The 20,831-nt window shown below is 40.4% G+C and overlaps 3 protein-coding genes across 7 annotated transcripts in view; all 3 read right to left on the reverse strand.

The window, feature by feature from the left end:
• Positions 1–2,822, reverse strand: part of tbc1d1 (TBC1 (tre-2/USP6, BUB2, cdc16) domain family, member 1) — a 50,913-nt gene extending 48,091 nt beyond the window's left edge. The window contains exons 1-2 of one of the 3 annotated variants that reach the window (XM_086295832.1): positions 2,706–2,822; positions 1,219–1,873 (exon numbers count right to left, since the gene is read on the reverse strand). In XM_086295832.1, the coding sequence (XP_086151958.1) occupies positions 1,219–1,833 (615 nt within the window). In that variant the 5' untranslated portion in view covers positions 1,834–1,873; positions 2,706–2,822. The remainder of the gene's footprint in view (positions 1–1,218; positions 1,874–2,705) is intronic. The other 2 variants (XM_086295833.1, XM_086295834.1) reach the window with 2 other exon arrangements.
• Positions 2,823–3,225: 403 nt separating this feature from the next.
• Positions 3,226–14,945, reverse strand: pgm2 (phosphoglucomutase 2). Its single transcript, XM_086295839.1, has 13 exons — positions 14,720–14,945; positions 11,942–12,109; positions 11,128–11,319; positions 9,334–9,417; positions 8,985–9,178; positions 8,623–8,812; positions 8,043–8,140; positions 6,799–6,979; positions 6,433–6,526; positions 4,781–4,910; positions 4,493–4,685; positions 4,142–4,275; positions 3,226–3,832 (listed from the first exon to the last, which is right to left on the reverse strand). Exons 1-13 carry the CDS (start codon positions 14,792–14,794, stop codon positions 3,730–3,732), a joined length of 1,836 nt encoding a protein of 611 aa, XP_086151965.1. The 5' UTR covers positions 14,795–14,945; the 3' UTR covers positions 3,226–3,729.
• A 1,584-nt stretch (positions 14,946–16,529) lies between these two features.
• Positions 16,530–20,831, reverse strand: part of zcchc7 (zinc finger, CCHC domain containing 7) — a 52,065-nt gene continuing 47,763 nt past the window's right edge. For 2 of the 3 annotated variants that reach the window (XM_086295842.1, XM_086295841.1), the window contains 2 exons: positions 20,154–20,271; positions 16,530–18,686 (listed from right to left, as the gene is read on the reverse strand). In XM_086295842.1, coding sequence (XP_086151968.1) covers positions 18,073–18,686; positions 20,154–20,271 — 732 coding nt within the window. In that variant the 3' untranslated portion in view covers positions 16,530–18,072. The remainder of the gene's footprint in view (positions 18,687–20,153; positions 20,272–20,831) is intronic. The other variant, XM_086295840.1, reaches the window with a different exon arrangement.

Raw genomic sequence — 20,831 nt, forward strand, 5'->3', positions numbered from 1 at the left:
ACTGTGTAGAGATGCCACTTATAATTAGAATGTATGTAACTGCGAGAGAAGCCTGAGCAACAGGTGGTCAGCCTGACATCATCATGGTCACATGTTCGAAAAGGTAATGAAAACAACAAGCGCTCACTCTGCTGCAAACATAACATCATAACAGGATCTGTGCGACAGGAAGTGATCTCTATGGTAACGTTGTTTCACATCCTGCACGTTTCATGTAAAGTATGCTCATTTTCTCTTGATCAACAAAACAGACAGGCGTATCCAGGCATGTCTGCAGCCGCTGTGCAAATGCTGAAGAACACATGTGTGCATTTAAGACAGATGTACACTCAGTGATATTTACATTACCCCACACAGTAAATGATGGCTGTAGGCATAACTGAAGCGTGCTGGTATTTCTCTTGCGGTGCACATGTGCCATTTTGTATTTTGACTTCTCTGACTCATCACGTTTCACATCGAGTACCCTTCATTGTCTCCATCTTCCTAATCTGGCCAACTCTTTTAAGTCTCTGGCATGTTGGGCATGGCATGCTATCGAATGTCTCGGGCCTGATCTAACACCAGCTGCAACTTCACTTTGAACACACAGGCTTTTGGCCATGCATGTCATGTGGAGGAAAGGTAAAAGGACTAGAGGTCAGGGGTGTGTTGGTCCTCAGTGTGTCACTGTTAGTGGATCAAATGCACGTCTGTGTTTGCTCGTGTTGCTGAATGGAATAAAAGCACGGAGCATGTGGGCCGCAAGCGAGCCAAAGCCAGATCCAGTTTCTCTCTGTGGGCTGTCATAATAAATACTGATGCGGTCACACTGAATGCTCAGGCAGCTTTTTGTCATTTGTGCAAACATAAGGAAGAGGTCGTCACACGGCTGGTGATCCCCTCGTGTCATTCTCATCTGTACCTTGGTGCTCCAGATTATCTGACATGCTGTGTTTCCATATACTTTGACTAGCTGAGCTTGTGTTGATATGTTTGTGGTTGACATATGCCGTTGCTTGTCGTGAGAGAACTCCCTTTGACGTTTTTGGACTTCTAATTTGGCTCATGTGCATTTATTTACCATAGCTCTGAAGCTGTTCTGTGTTATTGTGAAACACGTTTTGTTTTGTAACTTTGCATACATGTGTAGTTTATTTCTACAGCCTCAAACGCTCTACCCGATTGTTGATTGAAGTAATTAAATCCAAGAACACATGCACACACACTTATACATACCTTAGTTCTGTACTGGCACTGGAAGACATAGCAGGCACAAGTCTGTGTGCCTTTCACCAGGCAGGCAAAGCTACTGGGCTCCTGGCTGTTGTGAATTAGCTTGGTCACATGGTGAGGAAGACATTCAAACAGAACTGTGTGTGTCAGAGGGTCCCATACAAGGCTCTCTCCCAGCGTGGACACACATCGTACCCTTGATGCTGACACACACAGAAAAACTGTCTGACTGCGTGAAGTAGGACCCAGCTGTCTACCTCCAGACCCCCCAGCTTGCACCCCACCACCTTGCTCCCTCTCACCGGGCTGGGACCTGCTGATTTCAGCCACCACCCAGGGTAGCATAGCCATGGTGGTCAAATGGTGGACTTTCCGAAAACCAATCATGGTCAGTTTGTATCGTACTTCGTCCTCCTCTCCTTCCACCTCCATCTTTGCCCCCCATGATGCAATCCTCTCCCTCCCAAGCTTCTGAAGACACTGCGTGGCAGAGGTCAGATGTGAAAGTGAAGGACATGAGCGGTGGTTTGGAGTTAGATTATAACGGGGTTTGTCAGAGCTCCCTGGTCCAAGAGCTTCACTCCTTCTTGGCTTCACTTCAAAGTAGAGACCCTCCATGATGTCTGTGACCTGAGGCAGCTGCTTGCCTCCACTTCACCTACAAAATATCAGTTAGAGATCAGAGCCAGTAAACAGCTGAAAGGACAGCCGCAGGCATTTGCAATCTAGCTTGATCTTATGAGATTTCAAATGAACACAAATGTGCTACACAAACATTTACTTTGCAAATTAGAACTTAATCTTGTAGCTTGATGTTTGCTCGACTTTGCTTTTAGTGTAGAATGAGGCCAGTTTCCCCAGGACACTATGAATCACCTGATTTGTGTGTGAGACTCAGTGGTACATTCTCAAGGACACAAACAAATGATGGTAATCCTTCAAATATCATATTTGACCGGTTAGTTGTCACAGAGGGGAAAGGGACCCCCTCACTTCATCTAATCATACAGCTCTACATAACCGCTCACCTGTGTTTGCACATTACGTTTTTCATTTAAAATCCGTGAGAAATTACACAACAGCGTCAGAACCTTAATACTAGGACACGAGTACAAGATTAAGTAAAGATACATTGTCCGTTTAACCAAAACGATCACGTTAAAGTCCCGAAAAAGCAAAAGGCAAACGTTTTCATACCTGCCTTAATATAAATAAATCGTTAACTTCATCAGCGGTGCTACGTTCAAGATCTGTATGCTGCTCGAGAGCATCACGCGGAAGTGAAAGCTATTTTTTATACAAGGAGCGGGCGGCAAACAACGGATCGTAACGGGGTTTTGGTCATTTTACGCACGTAGCCGTTTATTTTTACGCACGGGGGTTGTGCGGGGAGCAAATCGCGCACAAATATTGTTTACCCCGAGATTCCCAACGCGCACAACGTCCGGTTTTAATCAGTTTAACATTTTCATCTTCTCCTCCTTCCTTACCTGTCCCGGTCACGCCGGTCTGTCGTGGCTAGCGGCAGAACCACCACCGAGAGAAATCTTATGGTGTAAGAGTAACTGCCTACAGAGGAACGAGAGAGAGCCCTTTACACAGCTCGAGCCGTCTTCAGCTCGAGTTAAATATAGATAGACCAAATCCTACCGTCCTCCTCGCCTCTGTACTCAGATGGGGCATGACAAGTGCATGCTGAGTGTGCGCGCTGGCGAAGGATGCAGGGGCGACAAATGTGCGCGTCGTGGAACTCACAAAACAGATCGATAGTGTGTCCCCTCGTTTTTTGTGTTTTTTTTTTTTGTTACTTCACGTTTACCTCCACATGTACAGTCAGAATCTTTATTTAGTAAAGTTGTATTTTTCAGCATGAAGAATACCGGAACACGCACATTATTTATTCTCCATCAAATGAATTTAAACTGAAAATAAGTTAAAACAACAACAAAAAACCTCTGACTTCTAACACTTCTAACAACATACAGTATGAAGAAACGAGGAGTCGGTGTCTCCACTTGATGGCGCTATAAACTTTTAATGTTCTCATTTACACACTCCTCTAATTCTTGACATTAGCAGCAAAGCAAATGATGCTGAAGCACACTGTGGAATGCATGTCATCAAAACAGGAAATACAGAACGCATAATAGTGTGAAAACAGGAATGGCTGTGGGTGTAAGATGGTTGGACTTGTGCGCTTTAAGATCTCCGGCATTGAGGTAAACTGAATTTTAAAAAACAAAAACATGAAACTGTGAAACATTTTGACTACTGAAAATATAGGAACACATGACCCTTGAGATCATTTTAAAATGACTAATTATCATCAACAACAACATGATTTCTCCAAATTGTAAAAGAGCCACATGGTTAACTTGTCACTAACACGTTTATGAATTGATGTAAAGCCAGAATTAAAAAGAATCTCGTCTGGAGAATTCAGACAACACGTGGCATGCTGGTCAGAGATATTAAGCCCAGCTTGTCCTGCTTGTTGTTACAGACCCATCTGCGCTACTGTGGCTTTGGCTGCAGCTTATTCTTATCTGGCTCGAAAAAGTTTTCAATGATGGCATCAACCAAGTCATCCAGTTCCTTCTTCAGGTGCGGCACATCACTGTTAGAGACAAAAAAACAAAAACAAAAAACCCGTTGACATTTATGAGGGATTACTAGAGTTGCACTGTTCAGTTATGACATTTCAAACTGTGGAGTTTCTTTATCTTCAGAGAAAATAAAACAACTATTTATTCCTACAAAAAAAAAAAAAAAACCCCAAAAAAACGTTTTTGCCCATCATTAAATTCCTTCAGGATTTGGGCTGATATCAGATAAAAGAAGATGTATAAAGCCATTTTGCAGGGTGTAGAAAAATTTAACAGTTCTATAGTTTGCTTATATTAGCTTTGCCTCTAAAGTAACCTACCTGTTACCAGGAGGAGCACAGAGTTCAGTGTAGTATTTGATTTTTGGTTCTGTGCCGCTGGTCCTCATGGTGGCCACACCCCCATTAGAGAAGGTAAAGGTGATCATCTGACTGGAGCTAGACGTGGGAAGAACCTGAGAGAGGAGAGGAAGGAGTGTTAGATGGACAGAGGGAGAGACACACTAAAATAAATAAAACTGGAAAGACGAGCAAAATTAAAAACACAAAACTTCTGCAGTTTAAAACTAACAACTGTTTTAAAAGGAAACTCTTACACAATTATAATGTGTAATTAAGAGGTTTGTTATGCTCTCAGTGTATGAACTGCAGGTGTGAAGTTTGTGCCCTTACAGCTTTTTTATCGGGTTGGTTGCTATCGTATCCGGTGGTCAGGTCTCGCACAGCGTCGATGGCAAAACGACCACATTCGGTGGGATACGAGTCTTTTGTGCCACCATAGTTGCGCAGACGCTCAAACAGACTGCGGATCACTTCCTGGTCATGGCAGATAAAGTAAGAGTTCTTGCTGATGTGGTAGCCATACCTGATGATAAGAAATAATCAAAGACAGAGCTAGAGCCTGCAGTTTTAGGTTATTCAAAGTTTAAGGTGAAATGTACGCAAGTGTGTGCATCTTACTCTTCATAGATTGTAGTGAGCTGCTGAGAAAGACTGATTTTTTTAGTCGCCAGGAAGGAAATCATCTCTCCTGCTATGGCTGCAGCGCTCACTCCATCCTTGTCCAATACAGAGGGACTACACATATACCCTGCAACACACACACAGAGTTCACTTAGACTATATAAACCTCCAGCTGCTGTAGTCAGCTGCCACTTCTTTTAGTAGCAGTGTGTCCAAAGGAATGAGATTCCAATTATAGTATCATAATCTTATTATATAGGAATGCTGGAAACTATGCTGTTATGTTGTATGTGTGTGTTGGACTTACTAACAATCGTATTGACCCCAAACAACTTTTATTTTTAACTCAGCCTTTGTGTTTGACTGTCAGCACGGCTCAAACCTTTTAATAATCAAGACTGAGATCACATCACATGAATCTGATGTTTTTACATGTTTAATTTTGATGACTCATATTTTCATTAACCAAATTACCAAGATTGCGCTACGTTGTGTGATTAGATTCACTTGTAAAGCGCAACTGTTTTTTTTCCACAGAAATATTTCAGTATCAGTGCACAGTATACATGCAAGTATACTTCAGGACGGCACAAAGAAAGTGAAGCACTTCTATTCACAGTAATGATGCAACCTTTGGTCACAGTTTTCAGTGGTGTTTAGTTCAGGGGACTGTGAGAGCTCTGCATCATCTTGCACCTCTTGAATTAGTCCACTGTGAAGTCTGAGGTGAGTTTGTGATACTTTCCTTGTCAGAGATGAAATGGTGTGACCTTTGCTTCCAGAATTATTCGCTGATATTAAACTGGATCTATTGTTCCCTCTCCCACTCAAATACTTTCAGCTTTGCAAGTGGAAACAACTACAGCCAAAAAGCTCATCCACTTCCATAAAGGTCATATTTGTTTAGTCCTCAGTGCACTGCTGGTGACTCATTCTGAAGGTCTTTTGCAGTTAAACAGGGGTTGTCCTTGGTCTTCTTAGCAAACCTACAAGCAATTCTCCCTTTTTTGGTCTTACAGATCTCAACTTAACCTCCTCTGTTCCTGTTAACTGCCACTTCTTGATTAAACTATGAGATGAGGAACCAGCTTTCTTTACTTTCATAGACACAGGTAGCTGTTTAGAGAAGCCGTGGCTGCTGACAGCTGCCACAGCAGAAGACGTTTGTGGATAAAGGTCTCTGAAGCTGAAAGGCCCAAAAGAAGTTAAAAATTAACTTCATGTCTTTCAGCGATCAGCTCACACACCTCTCACTTAACCGTTCATAGTAACTTTACTTTTCCATGTCACTGTGCACTTTATATATCTAGTTTAGTTCACCAACAGGTGACTACACATTTCAGTTTCATTACTGCCATCACTTTAAGGCTATTTTTTAATCCTCAAGCAAGTTTTTGAAAGGTTTAGATTTAGGTTGAGTTTAAACTTTAGTTTAGATCTTGTGAGCTCCCAAAAACTCAAACAGAAAAATGTTGTTGTCATCAACTGATCCCACACAAATTTATGTTACTTGAATACTTTTAGGCAGTTAAAATTAACTCAGCTTGTGACACTGTGGAGATCATTGTGTGCATTAGCCACAAAGCATGAATCAGGACTGGTCTCAGTTTGAAAACAGTCATTCGTGTGTGTGCTGCGTGTGATAATACCTATGGCCTCTTCAAAGGCAAACAGCACGGTCTTGTCCTGGTCCAAAAGGTCTCTGGCTCTGTTACCCATCCACTTGAACCCTGTTAGTGTTTCCTGTCCAAACATTATGTAAGAAATTTGGTTAACAGTAACCACGGAGAATGGTTTGAAACATTCAATCTGAAACACGTGCGGTGGTGAAACCTAAAACAGTATTGTTAAATAGTCTCATAGCCCTTTTTTTAAAAATTTATCTCAGTTTCTTCTAAATACGATTACTAGCAGGAATTCCATACAAGCACTCCTCTCCAGTTAGGCCCATCTTACAGAATCTTTTGATGCATGGGGAAATTTAACTGATCTTATTTTAAAAACAACTTTGTTACCTCAAAGTGGAATCCCTCCTTCAGGGCAATGGCGCGCAGTATTTTGGATGAGACTGTGCTCGACAGCATGTAGAGGTTTTTCACAGCAGCAGCGTCGGAGTTTTGCTCCCTCCAGCAGCGAAATAGCCACCAGCCAAGCAATGCTCCCAGCTCATTACCACTGAACACACGCCACCGTCCACTAACACAGACACAGACAGAGGTTATGGAAGTGAAGGCAAGCTAACATACCTTATGCAGAGGGTCATCGATCTGTGATCATCAAAGCATTCTGTAATATGCAATGTTTAAACTGTTACATTGCAGCAGGTCAGTCACATAAGTTGGTATAAAAAGAAGATCTTAGAGAGGGCAGAGTTTCGTACAAGTAAAGATGGACAGAGATTCACCAAATTGCAAAAAGCTGCATTTACAAACTGCGAAAATCTTCCTCAATGAAACAATTGTGAAGACTTTTAACATCTTCTCATCTGCAACACATAATGTCATCAAAAGATTATGAGAATCTGGAAAAATCTCTATGTGCGCGTGAAAAAGGCCAAAAGTCAGTATTGGATGCCTGTGATCTTCAGTGGGTCTCAGGCAGAACTGCATTAAAAACATGCATGAATCTGTCATGGAAATTACTGCGTGGGCTCAGAAACCCCCTTCTGTTCACCTCGCCGTCTACAAATTCAGGTTAAAGCTTAATCAGGAGAAGCTACATATGAAGAAGATCCAGAAAGGCTGATCCACGGTCAGATTAATAGAAGTTTTAAATTATTTCTGGAAAAAAAAAATGGACATTTTGTTCTCTAGCCTAAAGAGGAAAGGGACCATCCGGCATGTTATCAGCAGTCAGTTCAAAAGGCTGCATCTCTGAATTGGTGCCTTGCATATCTGGAAAGGCATGATCAATGCTAAAAGGTATATACAGGTTTTAGAGTAGCACATGCTCTTATCTAGACATCTTTTCCAGGGAAGGCCTTGCATATTTCAGCAAGATGATGCCGAACTACACACTGCATTTATTACAAGAGTCTGGGAGCAGAGTGGTCTGATCATTCACCAACTGAAAAGATGAAATCATCATGTAAAACAATGACAAAGAAGACCCGGAACTGAGCAGCTGGAGGTCCTGAGTAGCTCTAAAATGTGTGGGTCACCATAATTTTTATTCATTCAACCCTAATAAACCTGCCCAATGAGTTTGTGTCAAACTCTGCCGCAAACACTATTAAAGCTGTATATGCACACAAACACACCTCTCCTGCTTCTCAGCAATGGCCAGTCGATCTGCATCAGGGTCATTCGCCAGCACCACAGAGGCCCCCTCCTTCTCTGCCAGTGCAAATGACAATGTCTGCAAGAACAACCAATCACTTGTTACACAATCAACCAAAACCAGTCATCTACTACAGTCAGCTGTATATGTTTTAGGCCAGTGAAACATTTGTTGTACTTTCATTTTGGTTTCTGTACACTGGAAATCTCAATACAAGAAGAATAAGTGCATGATTACAAAATTATTTCCTTAGTTAAGAAAAACAACTTCACAAAATGTCAAGAATACTCTCAAAGAGGAAGGTGTGTCATCGTCAAACAAAGTGAAACAGGCGCAGGATGAACTCTTAAGTGTACAGGGCTATTCTGTCATTCCTAAACAGTAATGCGATACTTTTGTAAAAACCCTTGAACTGAGACTCCCCGTCTGTACTTCAATCACATCTTGATGATCTGATTTAAAATCCACCATGATCGTGAACATTAAAACTGTGTCACTGTCCAAAAACCTACGGACGCAACTGTACATATGATTGGGTGTGACAAATGTTGACTACGCACCAGGACTCCCTCTCCCTCTTCAGGATTAGGATATTTAACGGTGGGAAATTCGGGGTCTGGATCCTTCTGTTCCTCCACTGCGTACGGAGGACGAAGATCGAAAGCCTTGAATGCTGACTGGACGAACGTGTGACCAACACCGTGCACAGATGTATGCACAATTTTCACCTCTGACTTCTTGTTTATTTCCCTGCAAAAAAAGTCAAAACATGATTTATGAATATCCACAGTTTTTACCTCGAAGCATCATGTACTTGTACGGCCTACATGGCAGCTTATGCATTTAAAACATTACACAGTAGAATCGCTAGCATGTTTTAAATGGTACATGCTGCTCAGCAAGTTGTGTATCTATGCAGCACCTGTGATGGCAGTGTTTCTGGATGGCTTTGAAGTATTCTGTGTTAATATCCTGATAGGGGTCTTTGAGCAAAGTGCTCTTCAGAGCCTCCTCCGTGTTCCACGACTCAGGCCAAGGCTCCAGGTTTTCCACAATGGCTTTAGATATACCTTTGTCATGAGGAGTCACAATCTGGGCACCGTTCTCCCAGTACACCTAGGACAAAACCAGAAAAAACTAAATGTTTCAGAAATTTATGGGAAAGAAATTGGAACTTTGTAATTTTTAAATTAGCAGAGATTATAAATAAAACTATCAGTAAGCTATTGATGCATTTAAGGAAGAAAGACAAGGCAATGATGAGGTCTTACCTTGTAGCCATTGTCTTGTTTGGGGTTGTGAGAGGCTGTCACCATGATACCAGCACACAGACCCAGGTGGGAAACTGTGAAAGGCTACAATGAGAATGAGAGAAAGACAATAGTACCTCATATATGATAAATATTTTAAGAACACCATGCAGAAGCAAAAAAAAGTTAAGAAATACAAAGAAAGCCTATTTGAAAATGTTACTAATAAAACAATGTTATAGTTGGTTACTATGAGGGATTGGATTCATTTCTACTGAGAGCCAAATGGTTAAAATGTTTTCTGCTATAACGCCATCATGGAGGCAATTACTCGTGATCAAGGTGCACTTAAGGAAAATGTCAATATAATTTTTTTTTTTTTTTAATTACTTTGGGAGAACATCAGGTGAATTTGAGCAGCAGACGTTTTCCCTCGTTTTCCTTTTGTCTGAAGACTCACAACAAAACTGTGCTACACAAAGATTTTCTTTCCCACAAAACTGCAGTGAAAGATAAAATCAGGATGAAAAAGTGAGAACGAGGAATACGCTTTTATGAAATTCTGGGGCGAGGCTGCCGGAAACTGGCGCCACTGACCACCACCAGTAGGCAACCAGTAGGCAACGGGTGAAGTGTCTTGCCCAAGGACACAACAACCGAGACTGTCCAAACCGGGGCTCGAACCGGCAACCTTCAGATTAAAAGGCGAACTCCCAACTCTTGAGCCACGATTGCCAGTAGAAAAAGGCAGATATTGGCTAATACTAATATTTGGTTGACTTATCGATGAATGCCTACTGAGAACGGGCCTAAACCACTGCTGTGTGTTTGCATGCTGGCCTTTGGGCAAATCCTGCAGAGATATAGTCTACATTTTCACTAAGGCTGAATGATTGTGGATCTTTCCTCTGGTCTAAGTAGGCTCATACCCAGGGCTAATCTTTGAATCTGACATCTTTTGATGCACAGTGTCTAAAATTTCATGGAGTCCTGTTTCATCCAGCTTAGACAGACACCTAAAATCCATTCACTCCTATCTCAGCATGACTTAACAAGGTCCTGCTTTTATTTCTTCCAGAGTTGACTACTTACACTAGCGTAACATAAACAGGCTACTATTAAATGAAAATGCAGCTGCTAGGCTTCTAACACGTAGCTGAAGCAGAGGGAGCATTACAGCAGCCTTTGCAGCTCTTCACTGACGACTTCATAGCTTTAGAAGTGATTGAAACATTTTATGCTTGTTTCTTAAGCCATACAGAATTCCCTGACTGAACATCTGAGGTAGGCAGTCTTTAAAATCTTCTCTTAAAAGTTATTTTTATCTGCTGGCTTTTTAAAATCACTTGTTGAAACCTGTTGTTCTATGTATTTTATTTTTTTCACGTGTTGGACTAGCACTTTACGGCTTGGCTTTGGAAAGTGCAATATAAAAACAAGATAAATATTGCGTGCTGCTCTCACTATTACACAAGGAAAATAAGTAATGCAACAGGAAAATTGAGCAAAAACTGAATAAAATAAGTGGATAAATAGATATATTGAATAATCACCTGGAAATACAAACAAGACTTAAGTGGTATTGATGTCTAAAGCCTAAATTGCTAATCACAGATCCTCTTTCTTCAAAGTGAACATAATCTGATGACTGCTACATGTGTTATGCAACATGTTGCACTGTACACTGAAGGAAAGTGAGCGGATTTTTTTTTTTAAATTGGAATTTGCTTTAATTTTTTTGACTGTGTTGAATACGTGTTGCAACATCCAAAAAAAACACCCAAGTGATGAAAACACAGGAAACCAAGTGATTACCACAAAGGGCGTGGGGGTGATGTCAGAGAAGAGGTGGACAGGGACTCCTCGGCTGATGAATACAGCCGCAGCCAAGCTGGCGAAACGCTTGCTGCTGCCCCCGCTGGGAGGGTGGGCGCGAGCGTCGTACCCAATCACCACCCCTCGCTCTTTGAGGTTCCCAATACTCTGCTCCAGGTAGCAACAGAAACCCTGTCAGGGAGGAAACGATTAGAAGATACAAGAGAAAGGTCTTGAGAATGGTTGATTATAACTTTAAATAAATATATATACACACAGCACCTCTCACAAAAAAGGCACAAACTATGGATGGGTTTTAACCCGGATTATAACAATTTCAATCATGTAATGAATCAGATAAAAATCACAAAATAATAATTACAGAACATGAAGTTGGATATATATTCAGAACAATATGAATAAAAGCAATCATCATAAAACTGAGCTAGCTTTTATACAAATCAGTGATTTGAAGGACTGCTTGTATATATAGTTTCACGATCCTGCAGTGTCAGATCTTCAGTGCAAAAACAGCAATCTCCATTATTCTAGAGCCAGAAAAGAACTAAGGGGAAGGTCTGACTCACACACAGGCAGCAACTCAGGAATAAACTATGAAGTGCTATAAAGCAATCTATACGATCTTAAATTCAGCTATAAAATTAAGTGTGAACCAGATTTTGGGGGGTTTTGGGTGACAATAAAATACTTCGCATTCCTCAACTTCTTCACAAAACAAAGACTAAAAATCAAAAACGGAAACATTCAACTTTGCATGCGACTTGAAACGTATTGAGCTGCAGTATTGACCCACCTGTGTGGTCTGAATAATAGTGAGGTCGTTCATACAGGATATGCCAGGCCCCATGGCTGCTCTCAGACCTGCTGTGCCAAACTCCATCCTGGAGGAGAAACACTTCTTCAAAGCTTCCATGTTTCCCTCTTTCACCATATCCTGCACCATGGATTTCGTTTTGGGGTTCTGGGGAAGGGAAATGTTTTATTATCCACAAATTAATAAATAAATAAACGAACACAATTAAAGATTTAAAATCTTGTCTACAGTGTTGTCACTTGATGATAAAGTTAGCATTAAAAAACCCAACACAAAAGCTTCTATAGACAACAGGAAAGTTTAGAGGGTAAGAATCAGTCTACTTAGGAATTACTATGAGAACGTCCAGACAGGACGGCACTTCTGACCACGTGGACCCCTGAGGAAGCCGCTGTAACACAATTATCTCAAGACTAATGAATCTGGGGTCTTTTTCCAGTGTGACCTAATTTGTGACATCCCATATGTCTTTAAGGCCAAGAATGACTGTGTTTGTGTAGGTCTGATAGTCGGGTAGTAGCCGGGTTAGTTTGGTTATACATTTGTGTTGTAAGCATGTTAAGACCATGTGACTGGTTCTGTTTCAGTAATGACCAACATACCAGAATGTATGACCAGCAGCTGACTGGGTTATTATAAAATCTGAGTCATATTCTGTTTTACTGATTTATAATTTCAAATTATTTTCCACTAAATAATTCTGTTATTTTGTAGTATTTATAAAAATAATGACGTAAATATTAAAAATAAATATAATATTAGGAACAACTGATGCTTGCAGACAGGAGGAAGAGTCTCCTGCAAAATTTGGACAAACGTTTGGGGACCAAACAGAGGGTTATGGATTTATAATCATTAAAATGAAAAAGACTCAGTAACAACAGACACTTGAGTACAAGCACAAGTTGACTTCTGGTTTTAAAGAAAGCAAACCTGCAGTGATGAATGTTTGTGGATACGTAACCCAAGTGGAAACTTCTCTGTCTAAGATAAGAGAAGTCTAAGAGCAGAGCCCTGGGGAACACCACTGGTCACTCACAAGCAGATGACTGGCTTCATAAAGTAGGCACAGTTCAGTTTACCATGAAATCCACAACTGGTTTAATTTTACACGTAAGACAGGAGGAGAAGTAGAGAAAAACTACCTGTAATTGTTAAAACCTTGCAGATCAGTATTAATTCTGTAGGGTGAAATGTCAAAAGGGCTCTATGATGACTTTAATTTAGCTCTCGTGTTCTTGGAAGTAAAATAGCTTCAAACTAATTTAGTAGGGGAGGGCAGGTCAGTGTTCGTGGAGTGGTCACGAGTTACGCAACCCGGAGAACGACTTCTTCTATTTTTGTGTGAACAAGGGCTTCTTTGACTTGATTTGTTGGTTGGATGTAAAATAGCTGACAAAGATTATTTAAGAAAAAAAAAAAAAAAGAGTTTGAATTATGACGGTTTCTAGCTAAAATGCTTAAGGGTCTTTCTCATCTCAAAGCATCAAATTTCTACAATATGTTCTGTTCGTCCACATCTGACGTCCCTGAAAAGTTTATGGTTTAAAATTTGGGTGCATGTAATGATTGATGTGAAATTATTAGAATTTAATGTACATTAAACTCCAGAATTTTGCGTTATTTGGATTAGAGGACCTACTTATATTTTTGCTTTTGTAGAAAAATTTGTCATATTTGCTCCATCCAGATTAAAGTTGAATGAAAACAGCATTTTTTCATGTTGACAAAGTTTTATTTGGCATTTTTTGTAAAATACATCTATGTCCCATTCAGAAAGTTGTCTTTTCCAATTATTACTATATGTTCAAATGTTGGACTTTATAATTCGGGTTACTTTCTTTGTTTATTTATTCTTTAACCAGTCATAATCAGACATTTTTTGATCCATCTCATCCTGGTTCATTTTAAGGTGAGAATTTGAAAAATTTCAGGCTTTTATCTTTAATAGTTTCTGATTCATGCTCAAACATGGCCTCAGATTTCGCAATGTGAAAAAAAAGATATGGTGGAAATGAATCAAGAGATAATTTTCAGAACTATACATCTTGAAAAGTAAACGACATATGAAGCTGAAATTTCACACTGATCATTATACATGTCCAAATATTAGACCATAAAATCTTCTAGCAAATTGGTGATGGTCAAGCAGAAAGTCCGTGGTGATTTGAGACAAAACAATGCTAAAGAAACTGGACATCCTCCTTTACAGTGTTTTATAAGCCGAGATCTAAGACACATGAGATTCTGCTTTCAAATGACAGATCAGATCTACTTTCTGTTATGCTTATCCAGACTATTAACAGGCTATCATCTAATTCTCACAGAGAAAGAAGAATCCAGTTCTTCTTTGCGCTTCTTGGTTTAGGCATAATAATCATGTATTTAGTAATTCAATGGCAGATACTTGATTTGAGGTAATTCGTGGGAAATGGGCACTTCTTTAACAGAAAATACAGATAAATTAAAACCCAAGTCAATATAAACTTATATCAACTTATTATAGTAAACAAGTAGCAGATTTTTACAACTTTAAATTAAAATCTAAATTGAGCACTATCACAAAAAGTTCATTGATGCATGCTTAAATGAAAGGACCAGTCAAGGACACCACTAAACTCACAAAGTTACTAACTGGAATCTTCATGTATCGCCCGAGAATAAATAAAATCGCTCGTACAAAGATAACCCTGAATGTGTTTGATGACTACAGCAAAGCTGAAGCACTCTGAGCTAGCACGCTAGCTGTCAGCTCACCTTGTCGTACTGCAGCCACTGCCGTATAGACTGGTCCAGCTGGGCGTCACCGGTTGAGGACGTACCGTTCTCCATTTCTCTTCTTGGCCAGAGTCAACAGTCTGTCCAGCTCAGTGTCTATGCTCATGGGAGATCAACGCGCTCCTTCAGTAACTTTTTCTGGCTAAAAACTGAAGATGTTAGCACCACTGCCTGCTGCTGCGGGCGGAGCGACGTTCTGCGTCACGAGCTTCCTGCGTGTTGCATTCAGAAGCTGTCGTAACTGTGGTTAATAACAAGCGCGAGGCCTTCATGGACTATTTTAACCAATGACTCTAGAAAACAGTTATACAGTCATCGATTTTAACCAGAGAAAATTAATTGAAAGATTGTTTCAAAACTGTTACAGAAAGCGTAATCTTTGTTTTCCTAGAGGAAAAAAACCATAATTACACAACTACAGCAGTCACTGGAATCACGGTACCAGTATTTAAAGTAATGTGCAAAAGTCTTAACCCACTCTCATTTATTTACATTTTTACAATTTAAATGGGAAGTAGATAATCCTTTACTACATTCAGTGATTGTCATGCAGAAAAATGAAGCTGCTGCCAATCAGATGCTTTCCATATGATCTTGCATGGTGGATGAAAAACTGAAGGGACCTCTCTGTGTTCATAATTCCATTCATTTTGACAAGTTCCCCAACACCACTGGCTGAAATGTAGCCCCAAATCAAGACAGAGCCTCCAAGGTGTTTTACAGATGTCTGTAGACATTCACTGTTTCAACTCTCTCCTGATTGCCTACATACATACTGAAATGATTTGAACTAAAACAATACATTTCTGTCTTACTACCCCATGTGACCTGCTGCCACTGATTTTCAGTGAAACGTTTGTATAATCTGGAATACCTTATCCTTTCTCCACATTTCCGTAAGAATGGCTTCTTACTACCCACCCTTCCACGTAGAACATTTGTGATGAGGCTTCAGTGAACAGTAGATAAAAAGGGCCAGATGTATCCATCAGAGTCTGTGTCAGACCTTTGTTGGACCTCCCCCTATTTGACACCAAGAGTGGGACAAGAGCCCTGTGGCATATGAGACTATTTGATCAGAAATAATAAATTTAAAAAAAAAATTCCATTTGCAGCCCTGTGTCCTTTTAAAGCTTCATCAGCATTTCTGTTCTGTCAGTAAAGACCAGCAGAGGATATAAAGTATATCCTCTTTAAAGTAAATAAATTGAAAGATTGAAATATGAAGATGATTATCAGTGAATGTTTTTATACTGTGATTCATTCATCTGAGGAATGGAAGCATGTTTTTAAGAGCCAATTAAAGATCAAAGCTGTGTAAGAGTTTAACTTGTTTCGAACAATAAGTCTGGATCACTCTGACCCAGTGTGAGTGTAGTTTTAATCTTTCAGTTCTCATGTCTGATAACACAGGCAAGTACATTCAAATCCCTCCATCAGCTGTCTCTGTAGTTTGTCTGGGTTCACTGACTGAAGCCAAATTAAGGAGAAGTGACAGCATCCACCGGTCTTTACCGCCCTTCACAGAGCACTAGGCTCCATAATGCATACTGGAAGCATCTATCACCAAGTTCATTGCTCTTCTCACGTACAAAAATGGCACTTTCATATAGCTATCTTCTGCAGCAGTTGACAGTCTTCAGTGTACTTTTACCTCGTGCCTTTAATAAATCACAAAAATAAAGATAAAATTGACAAGCTGATCGTCTGAAAACATGAAATCATGAAAGCACAAGGCTACACAGCAGATAAATAGTAAAGAAAAACTGTTGCTCAGTCTGTGGAAAGACTGGACCTCAATCAAAATGTCAACAGTAGGCCACTTAGGGTTTTTAACAAATAGTTTGTGACTCATTGTTATAGATCACAAATTATTTTTCCCCAGCATAGGGAAAATTAAAATTCATCCATCAACCTCCACTATGACATTTATCAACCCGAGCCAAGTGCTATGAATTGTATTGAATAACAATGACACTGAAGATAAGAAAAAAGAACTGCGAGCGCAGAAGCAATCCAAGCTTTCTTCCTCAATCACAGAAGAGATTCAAGTTTTATTTTTCCTCAGACACTTTGGATAACCAGTGGTCATATTACAAAGGGATCACTTCACACGATTTCCTATTTCAGGGTTTCATTTAGCTACGACAATAACAAATAAGAACGCATACAACTGATTTTAAATGATCAACACTGTTGGGGCCACATGTTAGTGATGCATGTTATCTGGGACCAGTGGTTTGAGTCCACTTGTCCGCTTACAAGAAAACATTCCTGAAAGTGATCACCTTCAATAAATACAAGAAATACTTGTGTTCTGACTGAAGCGATCTTTTTCAGGTTTGACAGAGTTCTCCAACATCAAATGACAGAGGATCACGGTTAAATAGGCGTCTGCTGATTTTTCATCACTGCTCTATTAGTCTGTACGTAACAGATGCATTAGTGCTCATAAATACAGAAAAATTACAAGCGCATGGGTTGGTTACAGAAAAGAGCAGCAGTTTACCCTTCAGTTAAAATTGAAAATGAAATTAGTCACAAACACGTGTTTAAATATACACTGGCTTCTGGTTCCAAGAGCAGCAGCAACATTAAAAAACTACTTTCAAAGCAGAAGCACAGGGAAATCAGCTTATTGAACTTGCAAATATTTTTAATTTTCTTTTTTTAAAATGAGACTTTTGCAACACGATGGAACCAATGGGAAGAAATAAATTTTAAGTCACCATTACTCCTGAAACTGTTTTAGTAAACCTTTTTGGTTTTACGCAAATATTATCCAGATTCCTTTCAGGCCATGATCCTTTTTCATTAAAAATCCACAGAACTGTGACTTACTGGACTAACTAAATTGTGAACTGCTGTTTATACATAGTCAATTTCCAAACATAAGGGCCACTTCCTGTTTAAATCTGGGGACAGCTGTATTCTCACACTGACCACATGGGGAAAGTAAATAAACAGCTTCAGCGTTCTGACTCGTTTTAAGCTGTTATTAACAAGATTAAAGATGCTGCTCTGTTCAAGCATCACAATGTGACTTCGAGCCACTGTGAACAAAATCAGGACCCTGGAGGTGAAGCAACTAAATGAAGCATCTTTTAATATTTCCAAAAATCATACACATCACCTAACTCTTGACTGTTGTTAAAATATTTTGTGAAAAGGTCCCATGAAGGCCCTTAAAGCCACAATAATTTCAGGTATTTATGTCGAGACCTGAGTTAACGAAACGTGCGACACGCCCCTAAAAGTCACGGTCTTAACTTTTGCTTTTAGAGATCAGAGCCCTGACAGACTCTGACATTGAAACCTCACACAAACAGATGCTATCTTCTGCCCTTTCTTTGTTTAATGAAGAACAGATTATCGTCTGCAGGGTACATCTGCGCACCAGTTTTTTTGTCAGCAGTCGCGGGGGCTTGATTTTTCCTCTTTTTTCTCTTCTCTTGCTTTGCTTTAGGCCCATGCACCTTTCCTCCAACAGAGCCAAAGAGAGGATTAGATCTTTTCTCTGTGTGTCCCCCTGGCTGTGCTGAAGGGACATGGTTCACTTTCTTCTTCTTTCTCCTCTTCTTCCTCTTCTCTCCCATCCCTCCCCCTCTGGGAAAGTCTTCTGCTTCATCGAAAATTGGTTTAGCGGCTGGCAGCGGGTTTCTCGAGGTGGGCACAGGTCTCTTAGGTTTCCATGGTTTAACATTGCCTATGCTTTCCTGTTGTTTGTACTTATTAAACTTTTTTGTTTTGGGTGTTGCAGCACTTAAGTCATTATTATTAAAAAATAAATGGCTGGGCCTGGGATTGTGGTTGTTAGGAGTATGCCGAGGGGTATGGTAGGACTGGTGGTTGGTTTTATGAAAGCTGATCTTCTGTTTCTTCTTTGGGGGTCCTGGTGTGAGAAGGGCCTCAGAAAAAGATTGAAAACCGCCATTTTTCTTCAGTTCTGGGGAAAGAAAAACAAAAATAATTAATTGGATCTGATTTGATTAGATGATTTTCATCTTTTTCTCTTATGATTGAAAAAACAAAGTCAGATGGATAAAAACTCTTATGTGCCAAGACATAAAATATTAATTTGGTCCTTAACAGCATTTAACTACAACCTCACATGACTAATATCTGTTTAACAAAGCGACGCCAAAATGCTGAAGCAGAGTCTGAAGAGCTAAGTACTCCCAAGGACCGAATAGGTTATGAAACAATTTTTAGGAGCAAAAAGTTGACAAAAGTAATTTTTTTGCACGACTTTGTCAGTATCTGACATGATTGTGGAGGAATTTCCCCCCCCCCCCCCCCCCCCCTCTTCTTTACAATGTTGCTTCAGTCTGCAGGCACTTGTTTGTGCACAGTTCTCTTCGCCAAATCATTGCTGAGCACGGGCACAGGCTGAGGTTTGGACTTTGACTCAGTCACTGCATCACCTTGATTCTCTTCATTTTCCTGCTGTGCTTTAATCACTGTTCTGTTTTCAGCCAAGCCTCTACAATACTTTGGTATACAGAGGAGTTCACAGTAGACTGCAGTGGATGCAAAACAAGCACAATTTTTCACGCCTCCACCAACGTGCTTAACAGATGGTGTGAGGTGTTTCTGCTGATATGTTGTGTTTAGTTTTTTTCCAAACACGGTTTTCTCATATGCAACTGTGCAACACTACGGTTCACACGCTGAACAGCTTTTAATTATTGCTTTGAACAGTTCTTTTTTCAGGGGGGAATGATTGCACAGCATAGGTCACTAATGCTGTGGGGCGATCGTGGCTCAAATGTTGGCAGTTTGTCTTGTAATCGGAAGGTTGCCGGTTCGAGCCCTGGCTCGGACAGTCTCGGTCGTTGTGTCCTTGGGCAAGACACTTCACCCGTTGCCTACTGGTGGTGGTCAGAGGGTCCAGTGGCGCCAGTGTCCGGCAGCCTCGCCTCTGTCAGTGCGCCCCAGGGTGGCTGTGGCTACAATGTAGCTGCCATCACCAGTGTGTGAATGCGTGTGTGAATGGGTGGATGACTGAATGTAGTGTGAAGTGCTTTGGAGTCCTTAAGGACTAGTAAAGCGCTATACAAATACAGGGCATTTACCATTTAATGACTTAAAAAACAAAAACAAGAAGCAAGTGCACAATTTTGAATTTCATTCAGATGCTTTTGGTGGCCATCAGCAAGCTTCTGGTATAATTCCGGCTGCACACTTGCCCGCTCTTCTTGGCAGAATTGGTAGAGTTTATTTAAATTAGTTGGTGTCCTGGCACAGACCAGGCTTTTAAGCATATAGCCCAAGGATTTTAGCCCATGGAGGAAAGCTTAGTACTGCGCCTAGACCAAGACACGCTACTAAGAGGCGTTGGCCTAAAAATGAATAATAGCTGCAGCCATAAAAAGGATAGATATTTACTGGCCTATTTCTTTATGTGATTTACCTTTAGCCCTGATCTTTATCCTGTGTTGTCTGCGGCTTATCTCTTCCACAGTGTCATAGTGGTTAATCAATGAGGTTGTGGGATGCACTCCACTGAACATCCTCTGTCTTATACATGCCTGTGGAAAACACACAAGACACAGAATTAAAAGGCCTGCAATATATTTAAAATGACATAATAAAAACGCAGCACATGAGGTCAAATCCAATCCTACAGAAATCCCGCTGATTATGTTACTTTTAGAATCTGTAGAAAAAACAACTCTGCGCATGCGGAACCTGATGAGTAAACCCGAAGACGTTGGATGTGAAATACGCTGTTGATTACAAAAACCTGTAGGAGGTTATATCTTACTACAATAATCTCTGTCTGTGTGTTTGTTTCCTTATCCGCTGTCAAAAAAGTCCATTTTGACCAGAAACATCTGTATGAAGCTGCTATTTGAGCCTCGTAATAAAGCTGGCATAGCCTTTTAACTCTTGGTGTGTTTCACTGCCAGCCGTTTGAAAATGGCTGGCAGTGAAACACAACAAGACTTGCACCACCACTTGCACCACATTTTTGTCTCACTGCGCAATCCCTTACGTGCGCAAACCCTGCACCTCCTTGCAGGTCTACTTTTACTGCTGGTGGGCTTCAGTTCAATTTACGTTGACTATAGACGTCAATGGCAGTGAA

This window comes from Aulonocara sp. 'chitande type north' Nkhata Bay, linkage group LG6 (assembly GCF_057382095.1).
Source record: "Aulonocara sp. 'chitande type north' Nkhata Bay isolate Kocher_YH1m ecotype deep benthic linkage group LG6, A_spYH_male_GT1.1, whole genome shotgun sequence".
In the NCBI taxonomy this organism is placed as follows: Eukaryota; Metazoa; Chordata; class Actinopteri; order Cichliformes; family Cichlidae; genus Aulonocara; species Aulonocara sp. 'chitande type north' Nkhata Bay.